Consider the following 23582-nt stretch of genomic DNA (forward strand, 5'->3'; position numbering starts at 1 on the left):
GATTTTATTTTGTTTTGATCAAGTCTGGTAGAGAAAATTCACTTAGATAAAAATAGTATTTTACTAAGAGAGTCAAAAGAAAATAGGTATAGAGAAGAACTTCAAATAAGTATATCCACTTACCAATAAGTTTAAGACGCAACGCCTTTTCATTCTTCAGTCTTGGGAGAAAAAGTGTGTATGTGTCAGAAAACTTCCAGAGCAAGTTTTAAAAATCTGTCAAAAGCAACAAAAACTACCCAAAGAACTTTAATTCAAAGATCATTCTTTTATGCGTATGAAATTAATTTTTAAAAATTATTTTGTTTATTTATTTGGTTGCACCGGGTCTTAGCTGGAGCAGGCGGGCTCCTTAGCTGCGGCATGTGGGCTCCTTAGTGGTGGCATGCGAACTCTTAGTTGCAGCATGCATGTGGGATCTAGTTCCCTGACCAGGGACCAAACCCAGGCCCCCTGCATTGGGAGCACGGAGTCCTAACCACTGCGCCACCAGGGATGTCCCGAAATTAATTTTTTTTAATGAAGAAACACTGAATACCATGCTTCTCTTTTAAATCACTGGAACAAAATTCTTAGAAATGCACAACCTGCCAAGACTGAATCAGGAAGAAATAGAAAATATGAACAGACCAATTACAAGCACTGAAATTGAAAGTGTGATTAAAAATCTTCCAACAAACAAAAGCCCACGACCCGATGGCTTCACAGGCGAATTCTATCAAACATTTAGAGAAGAGCCAACACCTATCCTTCTCAAACTCTTCCAAAATATAGCAGAGGGAGGAACACTCCCAAATTCATTCTACGAGGCCACCATCACCTTGATACCAAAACCAGACAAGGATGTCACAAAGAAAGAAAACTACAGGCCAATATCACTGATGAACATAGATGCAAAAGTCCTCAACAAAATGCTAGCAAACAGAATCCAACAGCACATTAAAAGGATCATATACCATGATCAAGGGGGGTTTATCCCAGGAATGCAAAGATTATTCAATATACGCAAATCAATGTGATACACCATATTAACAAACTGAAGGAGAAAAACCATATGATCATCTCAATAGATGCAGAGAAAGCTTTTGACAAAATTCAACACCCATTTATGATAAAAACCCTGCAGAAAGTAGGCAAAGAGGGAACTTTCCTCAACATAATAAAGGCCATATATGACAAACCCACAGCCAACATCATCCTCAATGGTGAAAAACTGAAAGCATTTCCACTAAGATCAGGAACAAGACAAGGTTGCCCACTCTCACCACTCTTATTCAATATAGTTTTGGAAGTTTTAGCCACAGCAATCAGAGAAGAAAAGGAAATAAAAGGAATCCAAACCAGAAAAGAAGAAGTAAAGCTGTCACTGTTTGCAGATGACATGATACTATACATAGAGAATCCTAAAGATGCTACCAGAAAACTACTAGAGCTAATCAATGAATTCGGTAAAGTTGCAGGATACAAAATTAATGCACAGAAATCTCTGGCATTCCTATACACTAATGACGAAAAATCTGAAAGTGAAATCAAGAAAATACTCCCATTTACCTTTGCAACAAAAAGAATAAAATATCTAGGAATAAACCTACCTAAGGAGGCAAAAGACCTGTATGCAGAAAATTATAAGACACTGATGAAAGAAATTAAAGATGATACAAATAGATGGAGAGATATACCATGTTCTTGGATTGGAAGAATCAACATTGTGAAAATGACTCTACTACCCAAAGCAATCTACAGATTCAATGCAATCCCTATCAAACTACCACTGGCATTTTTCACAGAACTAGAACAAAAAATTTCACAATTTGTATGGAAACACAAAAGACCCCGAATAGCCAAAGCAACCTTGAGAATGAAAAACAGAGCTGGAGGAATCAGGCTCCCTGACTTCAGACTATACTACAAGGCTACAGTAATCAAGACAGTATGGTACTGGCACAAAAACAGAAAGATAGATCAATGGAACAGGATAGAAAGCCCAGAGATAAACCCACACACGTATGGTCACCTTATCTTTGATAAAGGAGGCAGGAATGTACAGTGGAGAAAGCACAGCCTCTTTAATAAGTGGTGCTGGGAAAACTGGACAAGTACATGTAAAAGTATGAGATTAGATCACTCCCTAACACCACACACAAAAATAAGGTCAAAATGGATTAAAGACCTAAATGTAATGCCGGAAACTATCAAACTCTTAGAGGAAAACATAGGCAGAACACTCTATGACATAAATCACAGCAAGATCCTTTTTGACCCACCTCCTAGAGAAATGGAAATAAAAACAAAAATAAACAAATGGGACCTAATGAAACTTCAAAGCTTTTGCACAGCAAAGGAAACCATAAACAAGACCAAAAGACAACCCTCAGAATGGGAGAAAATATTTGCAAATGAAGCAACTTACAAAGGATTAATTTCCAAAATTTACAAGCAGCTCATGCAGCTCAATAACAAAAAAACAAACAATCCAATCCAAAAATGGGAAGACCTAAATAGACATTTCTCCAAAGAACATATGCAGACTGCCAACAAACACATGAAAGAATGCTCAACATCATTAATCATTAGAGAAATGCAAATCAAAACTACAATGAGATATCATCTCACACCAGTCAGAATGGGCATCATCAAAAAATCTAGAAACAATAAATGCTGGAGAGGGTGTGGAGAAAAGGGAACACTCCTACACTGCTGGTGGGAATGTGAATTGGTACAGCCACTATGGAGAACAGTATGGAGGTTCCTTAAAAAACTACAAATAGAACTACCATATGACCCAGCAATCCCGCTACCGGGCATATACCCTGAGAAAACCATAATTCAAAAAGAGTCATGTACCAAAATGTTCATTGCAGCTCTATTTACAATAGCCCAGAGATGGAAACAACCTAAGTGCCCATCATCAGATGAATGGATAAAGAAGATGTGGCACATATATACAATGGAATATTACTCAGCCATAAAAAGAAATTGAGCTATTTGTAATGAGGTGGATAGACCTAGAGTCTGTCACACAGAGTAAGTCAGAAAGAGAAAGACAAATACCGTATGCTAACACATATATATGGAATTTAAGAAAAAAAAATGTCATGAAGAACCTAGGGGTAACACAGGAATAAAGACAACACAGACCTACTGCAGAACGGACTTGAGGATATGGGGAGGGGGAAGGGTGAGCTGTAACAAAGCAAGAGAGAGACATGGACATATGTACACTACCAAACGTAAGGTAGATAGCTAGTGGGAAGCAGCCGCATAGCACAGGGATATCAGCTTGGTGCTTTGTGACCGCCTGGAGGGGTGGGATAGGGAGGATGGGAGGGAGGAAGATGCAAGAGGGAAGAGATATGGGAACATATGTATATGTATAACTGATTCACTTTGTTATAAAGCAGAAACTAACACACCATTGTAAAGCAATTATACCCCAATAAAGATGTTTAAAAAATAAATAAATAAAATAAAAATTTTTTTCCTGCTCTGCAATGACTAAATGATACCTATAAAACAAATTGGTTTTGAGAACACAAAAGAAAGCTTGATTATATTTTGTAATATGCAGAATACTTGTGCACAAAATAATGAGGACCTTCTAGAAGACTGAGTGCTGCCACCAAGACCAAAATGCATCACTATCACCTTTTAAATTTCAACAAGAACAAAAGAATGTTTACTTTTCATCAATTTGATAAGAACTGTAACAAAGAAAAAGAACTCATTTACTCTCAAAAAACTGGTCTAGGTGATATATGCCTCCTATTATTGTTATTCTTAATTCTAATTCATTCAGAAAATACCTTTGGATGCTAGCTTTTGCAACACTTTATGCTAGCCACTAGGGATACAGCAATGAAGAAAAATAAATCCACTGTCCCTGCCCTAACAAAGCAGACCAGATTTACCCTCCCACTTAAAACAACTAGAAAACTGGAGAACTAAAATGAAGCCTTTTTAATAAAAACTTTTTAGCCACAGAATGGAGAAAATATTCACAAAACAATAACATACCTGCATTAAGAATATCCAAATAGTTCTTACTACCTAACTACAGACAAAATTCAAAACCAAAAGGAAAAAGATTTTAACAGACTTTTCATCAAATACATAAAAGTGAACAAAAAGCACATAAAAATACATCATTAGTCATAAAGAAATACAAATTAAAACCACACTGAGATACTACTGTACACCTACTAGATTGGCTAAAATCTGTCTTAAAACTGAAAATACAACATGTTTGAGAGGAAATGGAGTGAATGTAACTCTTACACATCACTGGGAAAAAAATAAAATGGTACCATCACTGCAGATAATTTTTTATATACTTAAACATTATCCCTACCACATGACTTCATTCTTTTAAACAGTTTCTTAAAAACTCAACTTCTTATTTACTTAAACATATATCTTCTGTATGACCCAGCAATTCCAGTTCTAAGAACTGAAAGAAAAATGTTTTATGTCCACAGAAACACCTATACACTAATGTTCATGGCAGGTTTATCAAAATGTAACAGCAGGGTTGATACTCTTTGCTTAAATGTCAGCTAGTAACAAACTAGGCTTTGAGGGCCATGTGGTTGGTCTGTCATAACTACTCATCTCTGCCACTGTAGCCTCAAAGCAGCTGCAAACAACATGAAAGGATTGGGCATAGCTGCTTTCCAATAAAACAAACTTTTTTTACAAAAACAGGTGGATGGCCACTTAGTTTGCAGACCCTGAAAAGAGCCAAAAACTATAAACAATCCAAATGACCACCAACAGGTAAATGGATTAAAAAACTGCATATATCCATACAATGGAACACTACTCAGTAATAAAAGAGAAAGACAACAAATTTCACAAACAGTATAATTGAAAAAATCTGGCACAAAAATTACATACAGTATGATTCCATTTACATGGAACACTATGGAAGACAAATCTCATCTACCAAAATAAAGAGCAAATCAACAGGTGCCAAGGCTAGGGGCGGAGCGCTGAGACTTGACCGGGAAGAGCTTTGGGGAGGATGAAAACGCACTATACGTACACTGATCACAGTGGTTATACCACATATTGCCAAAACCCAGACGCTGTACACTTCAAATATGTCTGCTTTGTCGTATCTTATTTATACCGCAGGGAAGAGTCTAGTTAGAAGTCAAGTTTGCTACAGTTCTGAATGAACGCACTGGGGGCCACACTTCAAATATGTCTGCTTTGTCGTATCTTATTTATACCGCAGGGAAGAGTCTAGTTAGAAGTCAAGTTTGCTACAGTTCTGAATGAACGCACTGGGGGCCACACTTCAAATATGTCTGCTTTGTCGTATCTTATTTATACTGCAGGGAAGAGTCTAGTTAGAAGTCAAGTTTGCTACAGTTCTGAATGAACACACTGGGGGCCTGAACTACAGTGGGGTGGAGCTGGGATGAAGAAAAGAAGAGAAATCTGAGACTGATTCTCAAAAACAGCTGTTTCCTAGATTCTTACCCATTACGCTTAGCTTCTCCCTGTTGATTTTCCATATTAAATAACCTTCATTTGCTATCTAGAGTTCTTTGCTACATACCCAATGGGACAAAATATGAGAGTAGTACACAGCAACAAGATGTCACTACGCTGAGAAGTCATAAAATAAAGCTAAAAGCATGATACAGAATAACTCTTTGCTGCCTATAAACTGTGCACCACTTGAAATGTGCTAGTCTTCAAACCACACTAGTTTCTATGAATAGGAACAGAAGCAGTACTTCATACAGTCCTAAACCAGAGCATTCAAATGCTCAAGATGAAGAGCGTTTGGCTCTACTCTGTGCTGCTACCACACGTGCAGTATCTTCAGGTAATCAGACTCCACCTCTAAGAGTCTACCTGACGAATCCCGCAGCTCTACGCCCTAACAATATCCTCCCCCACCTCTCTCACTCCCTAAAAATAAATCTTAGGAAGTAGCACAAAGAACCCTGGATTCTCTGTTAAAGAACAGAGACCAGACCCTCCGGCTGCCTGGCTACCCTTCCTCCTTGTAACACCAAGTACCTTCGGCAGGCAGGCACTACCAGGACGTGGTCATATCCAAGATGGTCCCCACTGCCGATCCTTGCTGGTTTGATACTCACGCCCCTCTCCTCCCTGAGTGTGGCTGGACCTAATGACTCTTTTCTAACAAATAAAACAGTCCGACAGTGATGGATGTCACTTAGAAATGACGTTGTCTTCTCTTTTCTTTTTTAAACTGAGCCAGTAAACGGCGCCTTTATTCTGAGGCTGAGCGGCAACGGACTCCCTCCCTTCTAACTGCTCCGCCCTCCATTCGGGGGGAGGTAGGGGAGGGAAACAGGCGGCCGCCCCTCCTCTTCCCTGCCACTCTCCCAGGGCTCACTGTCATCCCTCTCTAAAATCACCCTCCTCTCTTGAAAGCTCTTTTCCCCACCAAAGTCCCTAAAAGCTGGGCAAGGCTAACCCCTGCTTCTGCAGTAGGTGGAGCTGATGCTGGAGTAAGAACTGGGCCGGCCGCACCTCTTTCCCCCACAGCCACTCACTGGGAAGCTGTGTGTGTCGGGCGGTAGGGGGTACAGGCGCTTGGAAGACCCTGCTGACTGCCTCCCACCTGGGCCTCTTCTCACCAGCACAGTCTTCAAAGCACGGTGGGAACGGGGCACGGGGTGGAGAAGGACAAAGGGCCCTTCTTGAAGAGAGCTGTAGAGAGGGGCAAAGGGGATCCCAGCCCAGGGGGGCCCACGGGGTGGGGAAGGCGGAGGACTGGCAGCAGGCCCCAGAGCCTGAGCTGGGGGTCGGCCCTGGGGACGCGGGCTGGGTGAAGGGCGCGTCACCTCCCCGGCTCGGGGCTCCTTCCGATCCAGACCATGTGACACCAATGCCCCACCATTTCCTTCGCCTTCTTCACCAGCACTGAAGGCCGTCGGTGGTGGCTGTCATGAAGCACCCTGCAGGCATCTTGCTGGAACTGTCACCCCCTCTCGCTCTATCTCAGAGCCTTTGCTCTGGAGGACACATGCTGCCACGTGGTGAGCAGCTCACGTGGTGAGTAGCTCATATGGTGAGTAGCTCACGTGGTGAGTAGCTCACGTGGTAGGGAACTGATGTCTCCAGCCAACAGCTGCCACAACAGGTCTGTCGACCACCATGTAAATAGCCTGGAAGCAAAACCTCTCCCTATCAAGCCCTGCGATGATGCGGCCCCAGCCAACACCTTGACTGTAACCTTGCGAGAGACCCTGAGCCCAAAGCACCCAGTTAAGTGGCTCTGGGATTCCTGACAGAGGAACTGTTTTTGTTTCAAGCTGCTGAGTAAAGCAGTACCCGCTAACTGCTATTTCTTTCCAAGACATCACAGGCACCTGACGTTCAAGGCAAGTCCTGTTGGTACCTCTTCTATCATCTTGCTTACAGCTGCCACTACAGTCTGAGTATCTTGTCACCAGCCATCTTTTGAAAATATGCAATTCTCCATTTCTGTCTTGCTGGAAGTACTGCTCTAAGGCAGGGAGATGAGCTGCATTTCAAGATGCTATTTGTGACCACGCTCCCACTTAACTGAACAGGACTCACGGTCACTGATGCTGCTAGTCATGACAAGTGTAAGCCTGTTTCATAAAATGTTAGACACTATTAAAACTGTGCATTTGTTTGCTTCTGGGGCCATGACTGTTACACTGATGACTTCTTTAAAATAAATTAAGAAAAAAGAGAAAGCTCAGCCTGTTTAAAACATCACCCAAGCACAAAAAATTAAATATTGTTCAACTCTGTACTATTAAAATAGAACCTTGGCCAACAACAGAACTTCTTTAGGACAAGTTTTATATATGAGATTAGCATGTTGTTCTGCTTTACCCTTACGTAATTTTTCTGTAATGCTGACTGTAAATCAACATTAAATCAGTGCATAAGATCCTGAATATAACTAACAACATATAAACATCACAAGTATTTACAGTGAACTGAAGTACTTAATCATATTCTAAAGCGTTATTTCCGAAAATACTGCATGTATATATTACCACTGGTACTATGCAAGGTAATTTTAGGTAGTTCATATACACAGAATTAAATAATCTTTAATCAAATGGTAAGCAAGTTACTTTTCCCGTCATTTTCTTTGCACCCTTTCCGATTACATTAAGGAGAAAACTTAGTTTAATGTCAGTTCATTTTACAAGTCTTCCAACCTTTGCCAAATCTTTCCCCCAAAAATAAGCAAACATGCCTCAAGCTCAAACCACTCAGGGAAGACAATAGTATCTACTTGGTTTTAACAGAGATAAAATGTCTCCTTTAAAAACAGTATTTGAGGGAAAATTATTTTTAAAGAATATAATTAAAGAATACTATACATCAATGCCTGAACCAGCAGCAACAGCATCAATATTACTGGAAACTTGTCAGAAATGCAACATCTTGGCCCTGTCCCAGACTTTCTGAATGGAAACCTCTAGGAATGAGGCCCCAAAATCTATTTTAATACACCTTACAGGTGCATCTCATGTATACCAAAGTTTGTGAAATACTGATATAGGTGATAGCAAAATCATATAAGTAGTATATCATGTCAAAAAGATACAGAAAAGGGAGGACCTTTAAGATGGCAGAGGAGTAAGACGCGGAGATCACCTTCCTCCCCACAGATACATCAAAAATACATCTGCATGTGGAACAACTCCTACAGAACACCTACTGAACGCTGGCAGAAGACCTCAGACCTCCCAAAAGGCAAGAAACTCCCCACGTACCTGGGTAGGGCAAAAGAAAACACAGAGACAAAAGAATAGGGACGGGACCTGCACCAGTGGGAGGGAGCTGTGAAGGAGGAAAAGTTTCCACACACTAAGAGCCCCTTCGCAGGCGGAGACTGCGGGTGGTGGGGGGGGGGAGCTTTGGAGCAGCGGAGGAGAGCGCAGCAACCGGGGTGCGGAGGGCAAAGTGAGAGATTCCCGCACAGAGGATCGGTGCTGACCGGCACTCACCAGCCCGAGAGGCTTGTCTGCTCACCCGCCGGGGCGGGCGGGGGCTGGGAGCTGAGGCTCAGGCTTCGGAGGTCAGATCCCAGGGAGAGGACTGGGGTTGGCTGCGTGAACACAGCCTTAAGGGGTTAGTGTGCCACGGCTAGCTGGGAGGGAGTCCGGGAAAATATCTGGAGCTGCCGAAGAGGCAAGAGACCACTGTTTCAGGGTGCATGAGGAGAGGGGATTCAGAGCACCGCCTAAATGACCTCCAGAGATGGGCATCAGCCACGGCTATCAGTGTGGACACCAGAAATGGGCATAAGACGCTAAGATTGCTGCCGCAGACAAGAAGCCTGTGTGCAAGCACAGGTCACTATCCACACCTCCCCTCCAGGGAGCCTGTGTAGCCTACCACAGCCAGGGTCCCGTGATCCAGGGACAACTTCCCCAAGAGAAAACACAGCACAGCTCAGGCTGTTGCAACATCATCCTGGCCTCTGCTGCCACAGGCTCACCCCACATTCCTTGTCCCTCCCTCTCCCAGGCCTGAGTGAGCCAGAGCCCCCGAATCAGCCACTCCTTTAAACCCCTCCTGTCTGAGCGAAGAACAGATGCCAGAGGGCGGCTTAAACGCAGAGGCGGGGCCAAACCCAAAGCTGAACCCCAGGAGCTGTGCAAACAACAAAGAGAAAGGGAAATTTCTCCCAGCAGCCCCAGGAGCAGCAGATTAAATTTCCACCAACAACTTGATGTACCTTGCATCTGTGGAATACCCGAATAGAAAACGAATCAGCCCAAAATTGAGGAGGTGGACTTTGGGAGCAACTGTAGACCTGGGGTTTGCTGTAAGTGACTGATCAGTTTCTGATTTTTATGTTTTTATCTTAGTTTCGTTTTTAGCACTTGTTATCGCTGGTGGATTTGTTTATTGGTTTCGATGCTCTACTTTTTATTATTTTATTAATTTTATTATTTTAATATTATTTTTTTATTTTAATAACTTTATTTTATTTATTTTACTTATTTTTTTCCTTTCTTTCTTTTTTTCTCTCCCTTTCTCTAAGCTGTGTAGCTCACAGGATCTTGGTGCTCCAGCCAGCTGACAGGCCTGAGCCTCGGAGATGGGAGAGCCAAGCTCAGGACACTGGTCCACAAGAGACCTCCCAGCACCACATAATATCAACTGGCAAGAGCTCTCCCAGAGATCTATGTCTCAATGCTAAGATCCAGCTCCACTCAATGACCAGCAAGCTCCAGTGCTGGGCACCCTACACCAAACAACTAGCAAGACAGGAACACAACCCCACCCATTAGCAGAGAGGCTGCCTAAAATCATAGTAAGGTCACAGACACCCCAAAACACACCACCAGACAGGGTTCTGCCCACCAGGAAGACAAGATACAGCCTCATCCACCAGAACACAGGCACCAGTCCCCTCCACAAGGAAGCCTACACAACCAACTGAACCAACCTTGGCCACTGGGGGCAGACACCAAAAACAATGGGAACTACGAACCTGCAGGCTGCAAAAAGGAGACCCTAAACAGAGTAAGTTAAGCAAAATGAGAAGACAGAAAAACACACAGCAGATGAAGGAGCAAGGTGAAAACCCACCAGACCAAACAAGAGGAAATAGGAAGTCTACCTGAAAAAGAATTCAGAGTAATGATAGTAAAGATGATCCAAAATTGTGGAAACAGAACAGAGAAAATACAACAAATGTTTAACAAGGACCTAGAACTAAAGAGAAAACAAACAATGATGAACAACACAATAAATGAAATTAAAAATTCTCTAGAAGGAATCAACAGCAGAATAACTGAGGCAAAAGAACAGATAACTGACCCGGAAGATAAAATAGTAAAACTAACAACCACAGAGCAGAATAAAGAAAAAAGAATGAAAAGAATTGAAGACAGTCTCAGAGACCTCTGGGACAACATTAAATGCACCACCATTTGAATTATAGGGGTCCCAGAAGAAGAAGAGAAAAAGAAAGGGAATGAGAAAATATTTGAAGAGATTATAGTTGAAAACTTCCCTAATATGGGAAAGGAAAAAGTCAATCAAGTCCAGGAAGCACAGAGAGTCCCATACAGGATAAATCCAAGGAGAGAAACGCCAAAACACTAATCAAACTATCAAAAATTAAATACAAAGAAAAAATATTAAAAGCAGCAAGGGAAAAACAAATAACATACAAGGCAATCCCTATAAGGAGAACAGCTGATCTTTCAGCAGAAACTCTGCAAGTGAGAAGGGAGTGGCAGGGAATATTTAAAGTGATGAAAGGGAAAAACCTACAACCAAGATTACTCTACCTAGCAGGGATCTCATTCAGATGCGATGGAGAAATTAAAACCTTTACTGACAAGCAAAAGCTAAGAGAATGCAGCACCACCAAACCAGCTTTACAACAAATGTTAAAGAAACTTGTCTAGGCAGAAAAAAAAAAAGAAGGAAAAGACCTACAATAACAAACCCAAAACAATTAAGAAAATGGTACTAGGAACATACATATCGATAATTACCTTGAATGTAAACAGATTAAATACTCCAACCAAAAGACACAGACTGGCTGAATGGATACAAAAACAAGACCCATATATGTGCTGTCTACAAGAGACCCACTTCAGATCTAGGGACACATACAGACTGAAAGTGAGGGGATGGTAAAACATATTCCATGCAAATGGAAATCAAAAGAAAGCTGGAGTAGCCATTCTCATATCAGACAAAATAGACTTTAAAATAAAGACTATTACAAGAGACAAAAAAGGACACTACATAATGATCAAGGGATCAATCCAAGAAGAAAATGTAACAACTGTAAACATTTAGGCTTCCCTGGTGGCGCAGTGGTTGAGAGTCTGCCTGTCAAGGCAGGGGACACGGGTTCGTGCCCCCAGTCCAGGAAGATCCCACATGCCGCAGAGGGGCTGGGTCCGTGAGACATGGCCACTGAGCCTGCGCGTCCGGAGCCTGTGCTCCGCCAACAGGAGAGGCCACAACAGTGAGAGGCCCGCGTACTGCAAAACAAACAAACAAAATACCTAGAAACAAATGACAATGAAAAAACACGAGGACCCAAAACCTATGGGATGTAGCAACAGCAGTTCTAAGAGGGAAGTTTACAGCAATACAATCCTACCTCAAGAAACAAGAAAAATCTCAAATAAACAACCTCAGCTTACACTTAAAGCAATTAGAGAAAGAAGAACCAAAACACCCCAAAGTTAGCAGAAGGAAAGAAATCATAAAGATCAGATCAGAAATAAAGGAAAAGAAGTGAAGGAAACGACCACAAAGATCAATAAAACTAAAGGCTGGTTCTTTGTGGAAACAAACAAAATTGACAAACCATCAGCCAGACTCATCAAGATAAAAAGGGAGAAAACTCAAATCAACAGAATTAGAAATGAAAAAGAAGTAACAACTGACACTGCAGAAATACAAAGGATCATGAGAGATTACTACAAGCAACTATATGCCAATAAAATGGACAACCTGGAAGAAATGGACAAACTCTTAAAAAAGCACAACCTTCTGAGGCTGAACCAGGAAGAAATAGAAAATATAAACAGACCAATCACAAGCACTGAAATTGAACCTGTGTTTAAAAATCTTCCAACAAACAAAAGCCCAGGACCAGATGGCTTCACAGGTGAATTCTATCAAACGTTTAGAGAAGAGCTAACACCTATCCTTCTCTAACTCTTCCAAAATATAGCCAAAGGAGGAACACTCCCAAACTCATTCTACGAGGCCACCATCACCCTGATACCAAAACCAGACAAAGATGCCACAAAAAAAGAAAACTACAGGCCAATATCACTGATGAACATAGATGCAAAAATCCTCAACAAAATACTAGCAAACAGAATCCAACAGCACATTAAAAGAATGATACACCATGATCAAGTGGGGTTTATCCTAGAAATTCAAGGATTCTTCAGTATACGCAAATCAATAATGTGATACACTATATTAACAAAGTGAAGGAAAAAAAACATATGATAATCTCAATAGATGCAGAAAAACCTTTTGACAAAATTCAACACCCGTTTATGATAAAAACCCTGCAGAAGGTAGGCATAGAGGGAACTTACCTCAACATAATAAAGCCCATATATGATAAACCCACAGCCAACATAGTTCTCAATGGTGAAAAATGAAACCATTTCCACTAAGATCAGGAACAAGACAAGGTTGCCCACTCTCACCACTATTATTCAACATAGTTTTGGAAGTTTTAGCCACAGCAATCAGAGAAGAAATAAAAGGAATCCAAAATCGGAAAAGAAGTAAAACTGTCACCGTTGGCAGATGACATGATACTATACATAGAGAATCCTAAAGATGCTACCAGAAAACTACTAGAACTAATCAGTGAATTTGGTCAAGTAGCAGGATACAAAATTAACGCACACAAATCTCTTGCATTCCTATACACTAATGATGAAAAATCTGAAAGAGAAATTAAGAAAACACTCCCATTTACCACTGCAAGAAAAATAATAAAATACCTAGGAATAAACCTACCTAAGGAGACAAAAGATCTATATGCAGAAAAATATAAAACACTGATGAAAGAAATTAAAGATGATACAACGATATGGAGAGATATACCATGTTTGGATAGGAAAAAATCAACATTGTGAAAATGACTATACTACCCAAAGTAATCTGCAGATTCAATGCAATACCTATCAAACTACCACTGGCATTTTTCACAGAACTAGAACAAAAAATTTCACAATTTGGATGGAAACACAAAAGACCCCAAATAGCCAAAGCAATCTTGAGAAAGAAAAATGCAGCTGGAGGAATCAGCCTCCCTGACTTCAGACTATACTACAAAGCTACAGTAATCAAGACAGTATGGTACTGGCACAAAAACAGAAATACAGATCAATAGAACAGGAGAGAAAGCCCAGAGATAAACCCATGCACATATGGTCACCTTATCTTTGATAAAGGAGGCAAGAATATAAAATGGAGAAAAGACAGCCTCTTTAATAAGTGGTGCTGGGAAAACTGGACAGCTACATGTGAAAGAATGAAAATAGAACACTCCCTAACACCATACAAAAAAATAAACTCAAAATGGACTAAAGACCTAAATGTAAGGCCAGACACTATAAACCTCTTAGAGGAAAACATAGGCAGAACACTCTATGACATAAATTACAGCAAGATCCTTTTTGACCCACCTCCTAGAGAAATGGAAATAAAAACAAAAGGGACCTAATGAAACTTAAAAGCTTTTGCACAGCAAAAGAAACCTTAAACAAGACAAGAAGACAACCCTCCGAATGGGAGAAAATATTTGCAAATGAAGCAACTGACAAAGGATTAATCTCCAAAATTTACAAGCAGATCATGCAGCTCAATATCAAAATAACAAACAACCCAATCCAAAAATGGGCTGAAGACCTAAATAGACATTTCTCCAAAGAAGATATATAGATTGCCAACAAACACATGAAAGGATGCTCAACATCACTAATCATTAGAGAAATGCAAATGAAAACTACAAGGAGGTATCACCTCACACTGGTCAGAATGACCATCATCAAAAAATCTACAAACAATAAATGCTGGAGAGGGTGTGGAGATAAGGGAATCCTCTTGCACTGTTGGTAGGAATGTAAATTGATACAGCCACTATGGAGAACAGTACGGAGGCTCCTTAAATAACTAAAAATAGAACTACCATACGACCCAGCAATCCCACTACTGGGCATATACCGTGAGAAAACCATAATTCAAAAAGAGTCATGTACCACAATGTTCACTGCAGCTCTGTTTACAATAGCCAGGACATGGAAGCAACCTAAGTGTCCATCGACAGATGAATGGATAAAGATGTGGCACATATATACAATGGAATATTACTCAGCTATAAAAAGGAATGAAGCTGAGTTATTTGTAGTGAGGTGGATGGACACAGAATCTGTCATACAGAGTGAAGCAAGTGAGATAGAGAAAAACAAATACAATATGCTAACACATATATATGGAATGTAAAAAAAAATGGTTCTGAAGAACCTAGGGGCAGGACAGGAATAAAGACGCAGACATAGAGAAGGGACTTAAGGACACGGGGGGGGGGAAGGTAAGCTGGGACGAAGTGAGAGAGAAGCATTGACATATATACACTACCAAATGTAAAACAGACAGCTAGTGGGAAGCAGCCACATAGCACAGGGAGATCAGCTCAGTGCTCTGTGACCACCTAGAGGGGTGGTATAGGGAGGGTGGGAGGAAGACGCAAGAGGGAGGGCACAGGGGGATATAAGTATACGTAAAGCTGATTCACTTTATTATACAGCAGAAACTAACACAACAATGTAAAGCAATTATACTCCAATAAACATGTTAAAAAAAGCAAAAAATTCATTAAAGTGATACATAGATAACTGATGTTTGAAAACTACAGTTTTAAAACAATATTATTCTAATAACCCTTAATTACAAAAAAAGACCCTCCCTTACAAAAAAGAAAGAAAATTCGAGTATACTATCATAGCACTTGACTATTCTTTTTTTTGTTTTGTTTTTTGTGTTTTTTTTTTGCAGTACGCGGGCCTCTCACTGTTGTGGCCTCTCCCGCCGCGGAGCACAGGCTCCGGACGCGCAGGCTCAGCGGCCATGGCTCACGGGCCCAGCCACTCCACGGCATGTGGGATCCTCCTGGACCAGGGCACACACCCGCGTCCCCTGCATCGGCAGGCGGACTCTCAACCGCTGCGCCACCAGGGAAGCCCAGCACTTGACTATTCTTTTCAAGAAAACTTCTAGCCAAATCACTATAAAGCAGCTAACCCCTACTGGCCTTGGCCAAGGAATGAATATATAACAATGAAAGTGCTGGGTTCTATCAGCTAGTATGCGAATGTATGTAGCATTCATTAAAATGCTAAGGCTGGGAAAAAATATTTGCAAATGAAGCAACGGACAAAGGATTAATCTCCACAATATACAAAGAGCTCACGGAGCTCAATATCAAAAAAAAAAAAAACCAATTAAAACATGGGTGGAAGACCTAAATAGACATTTCACCAAAGAAGACATACAGACAGCCAAGAGGCATATGAAAAGATGCTCAACATCACTAATTAATTTAGAGAAATGCAAATCAAAACTACAATGAGGTTATCACCTCACACCGGTCAGAATGGCCACCATCAAAAATTCTGTAAGCAATAAATGCTGGAGAGGGTATGGAGAAAAGGGAACCCTTTTGCACTGTTGGTGGGAATGTAAATTGATGTAGCCACTATGGAGAATAGTATGAAGGTTCCTTAAAAACTAAAAATAGAACTACCATCTGACCAGGCAATCCCACTACTGGGAATATACCCTGAGAAAACCGTAATTCAAAAGGACACACGTACCCCAATGTTCACTGCAGCACTAATTACAATAGCCAGGACATGGAAACAACCTAAATGTCCAATGATACATGAATGGATAAAGAAGATGTGGTACATATATACAATGGAATATTACTCAGCCATAAATAGGAATGAAATTGGGTCATTTGTAGAGATGTGGATGGACCCAGAGTCTGTCATAGAGAGTGAAGTAAACCAGAAAGAGAAAAACAAATATCATACATTAACGCATATGTGTGGATTCTAGAAAGATGGTACAGGTGAACCTATCTGTAGGGCAGGAATAGAGACAGAGACGTAGAGAATGGACATGTGGACACAGTGGGGGAAGGGGGGGGTGGGACGAACTGGGAGATTAGGTTTGACATAAATACACTACCATCTGTAAAACAGATAGCTAGCGGAACCTGCTGTATAGCACAGGGAGCTCAGCTCGGTGCTATGTGGTGACCTAGATGTTGGTGGAAGGGGAGGAGGGAGGTCCAAGAGGGAGGGGATACATGTATACATATAGTTGATTCACTTCATTGTACAGCAGAAACTAACACAACATTGTAAAGCAATTTTACTCCAATAAATAAATAAATAAAAATAAAATAAGATGAAGATGTACTCTTTATATTCCAAACCCCACCCCCCCCAAAAAAAGTGCTAAGGCTATTCTAAAATAATCTAAATGATGATTTCTATTTTGATTTCGTAACCTCATTTTAAGGAATTTTTAAATTTGATCCCATAGCAGTTCCTGGGGACTCTCAGAGCCCACAGACGGAGGGAAAATAGGCAAACTACAGTGCGGGATGCTGATCAGAGAAGGGTGGCTAAGGGATAGGAAGGGGAGAAAAGAAGGGGCAGCATACACATATTTAATTTTCCTAAGAAGAAAATTTTCCTATGAATTCTTCACATCAAGAATATAGGCCAATTTTCAGAATGGCAGAATAAGAACTTAAAAAAATCTACTCCTCCATAAAAGCAAGAGAGCACTGATAAAACTGGTCAAAATCAACCTTTTCAAAAGTATAAAAATTAACCAGTCTTACAACAATCCAAGGTCCATTTATTTACTCAAGAAAAACGACCCAATCTCAGTAAGAAGAGTAATCTCTGTGGTGTTTTAATCCCATCCCCCTCTTCCCAGCTCTGCAGTAGACTTGAAAACCAATAGACTAGCAACTTACGGTAGTTGTTAAAAGCCATCCTCCTAGCAGCCACTAGAACAGATTGGGTTTGGAATTCCCCAAAAGCTTCATCTTGAGAGTTGTCACCATCTGACCCAACCAGCAGCAGACTGAACAGCTCCGTTCTCAGAATTACTTTAGTTCATCTAACTCAGAGCTAACTCTGTGGAAGCAGCCCTATCCCCAGGTTGTTTCTCAGAAACAATCAGCAGCAGCTCTCTAACACAGCACCTGCCTGAGTGATATTACCAGTTGGGGGCTAACAAAAGGCTGACCAAAAAAATTTAAAAGGAAAAATTAAGGAATGGAAGGCCCATAGAGGGCTTTGAAAAGCTAGCTCCAACATACTCCTGGGAATCTAGAATGATATATGTACATTCAGGACTGTGTTTGTACCAAAGGAGGATCTGAGAAGGTCCTACTCTCTCACCTCTGGGTAACCCTGAGGCTCTGTGCAAATGAGAAATGAAGTCTATAAACTGCCTACTGGAGCACTGAAAGCATATCCAACAGACTAACATAGCCCCTCAATAAAGGCTGACTCATTAGTTAAAGGCAATTAAAGAAATCCCTGTCCGAACATTAGCTGACCACTAACTCAACAGAAACTGCAAAGGCCACACACAACAAAAAGGCTTTACAAAATTAGTCCAGGAAAGTCACAAAGCAAACAGCAACAACACAACAACAGCAAACCTGACTGAGGTTGGGGGTAGGGCATGTCTGATTAACAAGATTGTCAAACTGCTTAAAATGTCCAGTTTTGAACAAAAAAGTACAAAAAATTAGGAGACCCACGAACAAACAGGGGTTAAAAATGGCATATAATAGAAACTGTTCCTGAGGCAGTCCAGAGGGTTGGACCTATGGACAAAGACAAGCAAATATCAGAACAAGTCAGTTGAAATTATCCGATCTGAGCAACAGAAAGAGGACACACTTTCAGAAACAAAAAACATATGCATAATGGGAGTCACAGGAGAGGAGAGAGAGGACCAAAAGGATATTTGAAAAAATAATGGCCCCAAACTTCCCAATTCGATGAAAAACATTAACCTACATGCCTCAGAAGCTTAACAAACTTCATGGTGGATGAACTCAGAGATCCACACCTAGGCTTATCATTGTCAAACTACTGACAGTCAAGGAGGCTATCTTGAAAGATCAGGAGAAAAGTGACTCATCACATACAAGGGATCCTCAATAAGATTAACAGCTGACTCCTAATCAGAACCCTGGAGGCCAAAGGCCAAGGGGTGACTTCCAAGTGTTGAATAGGAAGACTATGAACCAAGAATTCTATACACAGTGGAACTGCAAAATGAAGCACAGTCTACAGAAATGAAAGAAAAATTAAAGACGTTCTCGGATAAACAAAAATGAGAGAATCTTGTCATTTTCAGACCTGCCTTATGAGAAACACTAAAGGGAGTCCTTCTGGCCAAAATGAAAGGACAGTAAATAGTAATTTGAATCCACATGAAAAAATAAGGAGCACCAATGAAAAAAGGTAATTACATAGGTAAATAAATAGAAAAGACAGTATAAATGTATTTTTGTTTGTAACACTTTTCTTGTCCTAACTTATGATAACTGCATAAAAATGATAATTATGAAATTATAAGCTTACGGTATATAAAGATGTAACTTATATGACAATAATAGTACAAAGAAAGGGGTCATGGAGCTATAATGGAGCAAGTTTTTTCTATACTATTGAAATTAACTTGACATTAACCTGAACTAGGTTGTTTTCAGTTTTAAGATGTGAATTGAAATTTCCAGAGCAACAACTAAGAAAACAATGCAAGAAAATATATATATATACAGTGCTCTCCATTTTACTAAATCAAATTACTAAATCAATTCTCAGCGTTAATCCAACAAATGACACAGGTTGATCAGTGTTTTCTCTTTGAAACGCTATCTTTCTCTTTGAAACGCTATCTTTTTTTCCCCTTTCTCAGGCTTGCTTGTCAGAGCCTCCCCATTTCTCCAACTTCTGAATGGTAGGGGCCTCTGGACTCAATCCTTGACGCTCCTCTCTCTCTCTTATCTTCATTTAATTGGTAGGTGATCTTATCCAGTCTAATGGCTTCGAGTTCCAGCTAGACACTGATGGCTCCCAAATCTGTGTCTACATCCCTAACCTATCCTCTGAGCCCCAGACCCAGGACACTCAACTGCCCATTCTATCTCTTGTCTTCCACATCTAATGGGCACTTTAACCTACCTGCCTAATATATGTCTGCATGGCTCACTGCCTCACACCTTTCAGCTCTCTGCTCAAATGTAAGGTCTTCAGAGAAGCCTTCCACGACTGTCTTACGTAAAACAGAACCTCTCCCTCACTCTGTATCCCGTAATCCTTTAAAATTTTTGTTCACTGCCCGCATCACAACCCATTTATATTTATATATCTGTTTTAGGTAAGCTTTAAGAGCTGAATCCTCATTCACTGTTTTACCTTAGTGCACAGAACATACTTAAACATTTATTAAAGGAAGAGAAAGGGAATACTGATTAGGAATAAATATATAAAAGGGCTTTTCACCAATGCATAATACAAACAATGAAGACACTTACTTTTCCTTTTTTTCTTGTTTGTGGGCCTCTCTCGTAATTTGAGCCGCTTTTCTACTGTATGGATGGATGACTTTTTTTTCTTGTCCTACACTTTTTCCCTTTGGTGCTTTAGGCTAAAATGTAGAGAAACATATGGCACACACAGTCAGATACATAAATGACTTCTCTCAAAAAATTTTCTTTAGAAATAAAAATTTAAAACAGTAATATAACAGAAATACTGTGAGTCAGAAATACTACACTACGAATCAGGAGAAACGCCAGACTCAAAGTCTTTGTTTCCATGCTCCTAACAGAAATGATATACGTACAGTTGACCCTTGAACATCGGTTTGAAATGCATGGGTCCACTTTTTCCCCACAGTAAATACTACAGTGCTACATGATCCACGGTTATGGAGGAACTGCATATATGGAGGCCCAACTATAAATTATATGCAGATTTTTGACTGTATGGAGGATCAGTGCCCCTAACCTTGCATTGTTCAAGGGTCAACTGTATTCAGAACTATCCTCCATTAACGTAAGAACAGAAAGAAAGGCGCAGAGTCAATGAACCAGCTCTTCAACTGTTCCAGCTTCAAAGCAGATACAAAGAATGCAGATAGCGAGAAGACTCACGGTTGGAAATTTGCATCAAAGTTAAGAAAGGTGCAAGAGGGAGAAGGAACACAGGATGTTAATGCAAGCCCGACTGCAGAAGCTGCACGTGGAACACTGGGCAGTGAATAAAGCAAATCAAACTTGGGCTCACAGGAGATCAGGAACAGAGGAAATAATATAAGCCATCTCGAAATTAGCACATCCCATTCAAGCCTTATGCCAGTTAACTAGGTCCTCTAAACCAGTTGTCTAGAATTTCAGTAACTTTTTATTCCTACATAATTCTGTATCTTATATCTGACCTATATTACTTAGGAATTTTGTTTGGCTCCCTATAATACAAAGCCAAAAAGTAGTGGCTTAACCCAGATAAAGTTTAGCTCTCTCATGTAAAAAGGAGCTGGAGGTTCTGTTCCACAAAGCCCTGAGATCCAAACTCCTTCCACCTTGTTATCCTACTATCCTTAGGCTGTAACCTCGTATCTACCCAGAGTTCAAAATGGCTTAAAAGCAGGTCTACACTCCAGCCAGTGAGAAGTGGAAAAGAAAATCAAAACACATATTCCATCTATATTATATATAAGGGAGAATTACATAAGGGGTTAGTAAATATAATCTTTATTCTCAGAAAAAATGCAGGATTACAGAAGAAAAAGAAAGAGGCATTAGCTAACATACCTAATTCTCAAAAAGGTCATGTTTCTAGAATATTCTCTTCAAACCTACTGTCACTGTCTTAATTCAGTCTCATGATCTTTCATGATTAGGATGGCCTTTAGGTTCTCACTGCTAGTTCTTTTTCATTGGAAGTGACAGAGCTTATCTTCCTAGAACACTAATTAGTAAAGTCCTTCTCCCCTGCTAAAGGGCTCCACTAACTCAGGCCCTAAATCCTTAACAAGGAAAACAATCCTTAACATGGAAAACAACCTACTTCTCCAGCATTACATCCCATTCTTCCAAAGATCCTTCATCCCATTCTTACTAACTTCTCACCAATTCTAGAATATACCCTGCTGTTTATTTACATCTGGAGACTATACTTGTTGCTACCTCTGCCTGCAAAATCCATTTCCTTACTTGTCCTTTGACAAGACACAGCTCAAAGTCACCTCCTTTGTAAAACTCTCCAGGCAGAATTAGTTAAAATGACCACCTCACACATGTACTCATTTCATCAACAAATATTTACTGAAATATTTAATATTTACTGCTCACTTCTTGATAAACCTGACCAGAGAAGATTAACTCCAAGTCTGAAACCCAGGATGCCCCTGGAAGCTGTTACAAGTATAGGAGTATAAAGTGTGAAACCATCATAAGATTATGTGCATTCTTTTGTGTGTCTCTCTGCACATGTGGCGGGGAGGGAGGAAGGAGAAAGGAAGGTGTGAGAAGGAACTTTTGTGCATGAAGTGTGCCCAGCAAACACAAATCAAGTCTGTTTGCGCCCACCTGTAACCCCCTCCCTGAGCGTGAGCTCACGTTATTGACTAGCCTGTGGCAAAAGCGATGCGCTATCAATCCCAAGATTAGGTTATGAAAGGACCCGGGCTCTGTCTTGCCCGCTCTCTTTTGCCCTCTTCTGGCTCACTCTGATGGAGACCAGCTGGCTTGTAGTGAGCTGCCCTACATACACAGGGGCCCCTGTGACAAGTAACTGAGAGAGGCCTCGGCGGACAGCCACTGAAAAACACAGGCCCTTGGTCCAACAGTCCACGAGGAGCTGAATCCCAACAAGAAAGATGTGAGTGAGCTGGGAAATGGATCATCTACAGCTGTGCCGAGATGAAACCACAGCTTCAGGTTATACCTTGACTGAAACTGGTGAGAAACCTTGATGGAGAGGATCCAGGTAAGAATCCTGATCTGTGACCCAGAAAAAGTATGAGATAATAAATTCTGTTGTTTTAAGTTGATAAATTGTGGGATAGCATGTTAAAGAGATAACTAATGCAAGACCAAAAAATAAAGCAAAGATCTCTTTGAAAAGATATCTTTATTCCAACAAATAAAATGCTTTAAAAAATGAAACAAGGTCACAAAAATCTCAAGAAAAAAAGATGGTTTCTGAAGCTGTAAAACTTAAGTTACAGAGCTGTGTAACGTTTCAGCAGTATGTCCAAGTCTAAAAAAAATTTCCTTTAAAGATTTAAAAACCTTCTTTAGAACAAGAAATACTGATACCGTTGGAGTATAAAAATGTCTGCACAGCTTTAGATCTCAATTAAAGAACCTCCAAGACTTAGTACAAAGAAAATACAAAAAAACTGAACTTATATTCTGACTCAACAGACTATGATTTCTTATTATAATTTATTCATGAAAAGGTTGCCTCAAGGCATGTTATAAATATATAATAAGGCACAGAAACATGTATCATAAAATATTAAATTTCAAAACAATTTTATGTTTCAATATATGACTTTAAAAAATAAAAACCGGGGCTTCCCTGGTGGCGCAGTGGTTGAGAGTCTGCCTGCCGATGCAGGGGACACGGGTTCGTGCCCTGGTCTGGGAAGACCCCGCGTGCCGCGGAGCGGCTGGGCCCGTGAGCCATGGCCGCTGAGCCTGCGCGTCCGGAGCCTGTGCTCCGCAACGGGAGAGGCCACAGCAGTGAGAGGCCCGCGTACAGCAAAAAAAAAAAATAATAATAATAAAAACCAACAAAATACTTCAACAGGGGAAAAGTGAAGTAAAACCCTATCAATGAAAATTAATCTATTAATTACGGTCTGCTCAAGCTAAGTATCTCTTAATTAAAAAGCAATTAATCTCCATCAATCAGGGATTGTCCCAATTTATTTTGTAAAACGTGACAATTCATAAAAATGTACAGAATGTAAACATA

General features: G+C 40.5%; 1 protein-coding gene across 1 annotated transcript in view; it reads right to left on the reverse strand.

The window, feature by feature from the left end:
* TMA16 (translation machinery associated 16 homolog) overlaps positions 1–23582 on the reverse strand; it is a 37595-nt gene that overhangs the window by 8129 nt on the left and 5884 nt on the right. Inside the window, 3 exon segments of the mRNA XM_089911283.1 lie at positions 124–161; positions 20129–20241; positions 22326–22457. Coding sequence (XP_089767409.1) covers positions 124–161; positions 20129–20241; positions 22326–22457 — 283 coding nt within the window.

The sequence above is a fragment of the Delphinapterus leucas genome, chromosome 5 (assembly GCF_059928025.1).
Source record: "Delphinapterus leucas isolate spDelLeu-1000000601 "Yukka" chromosome 5, BTC_Dleu_Yukka2, whole genome shotgun sequence".
NCBI lineage: Eukaryota > Metazoa > Chordata > Mammalia > Artiodactyla > Monodontidae > Delphinapterus > Delphinapterus leucas.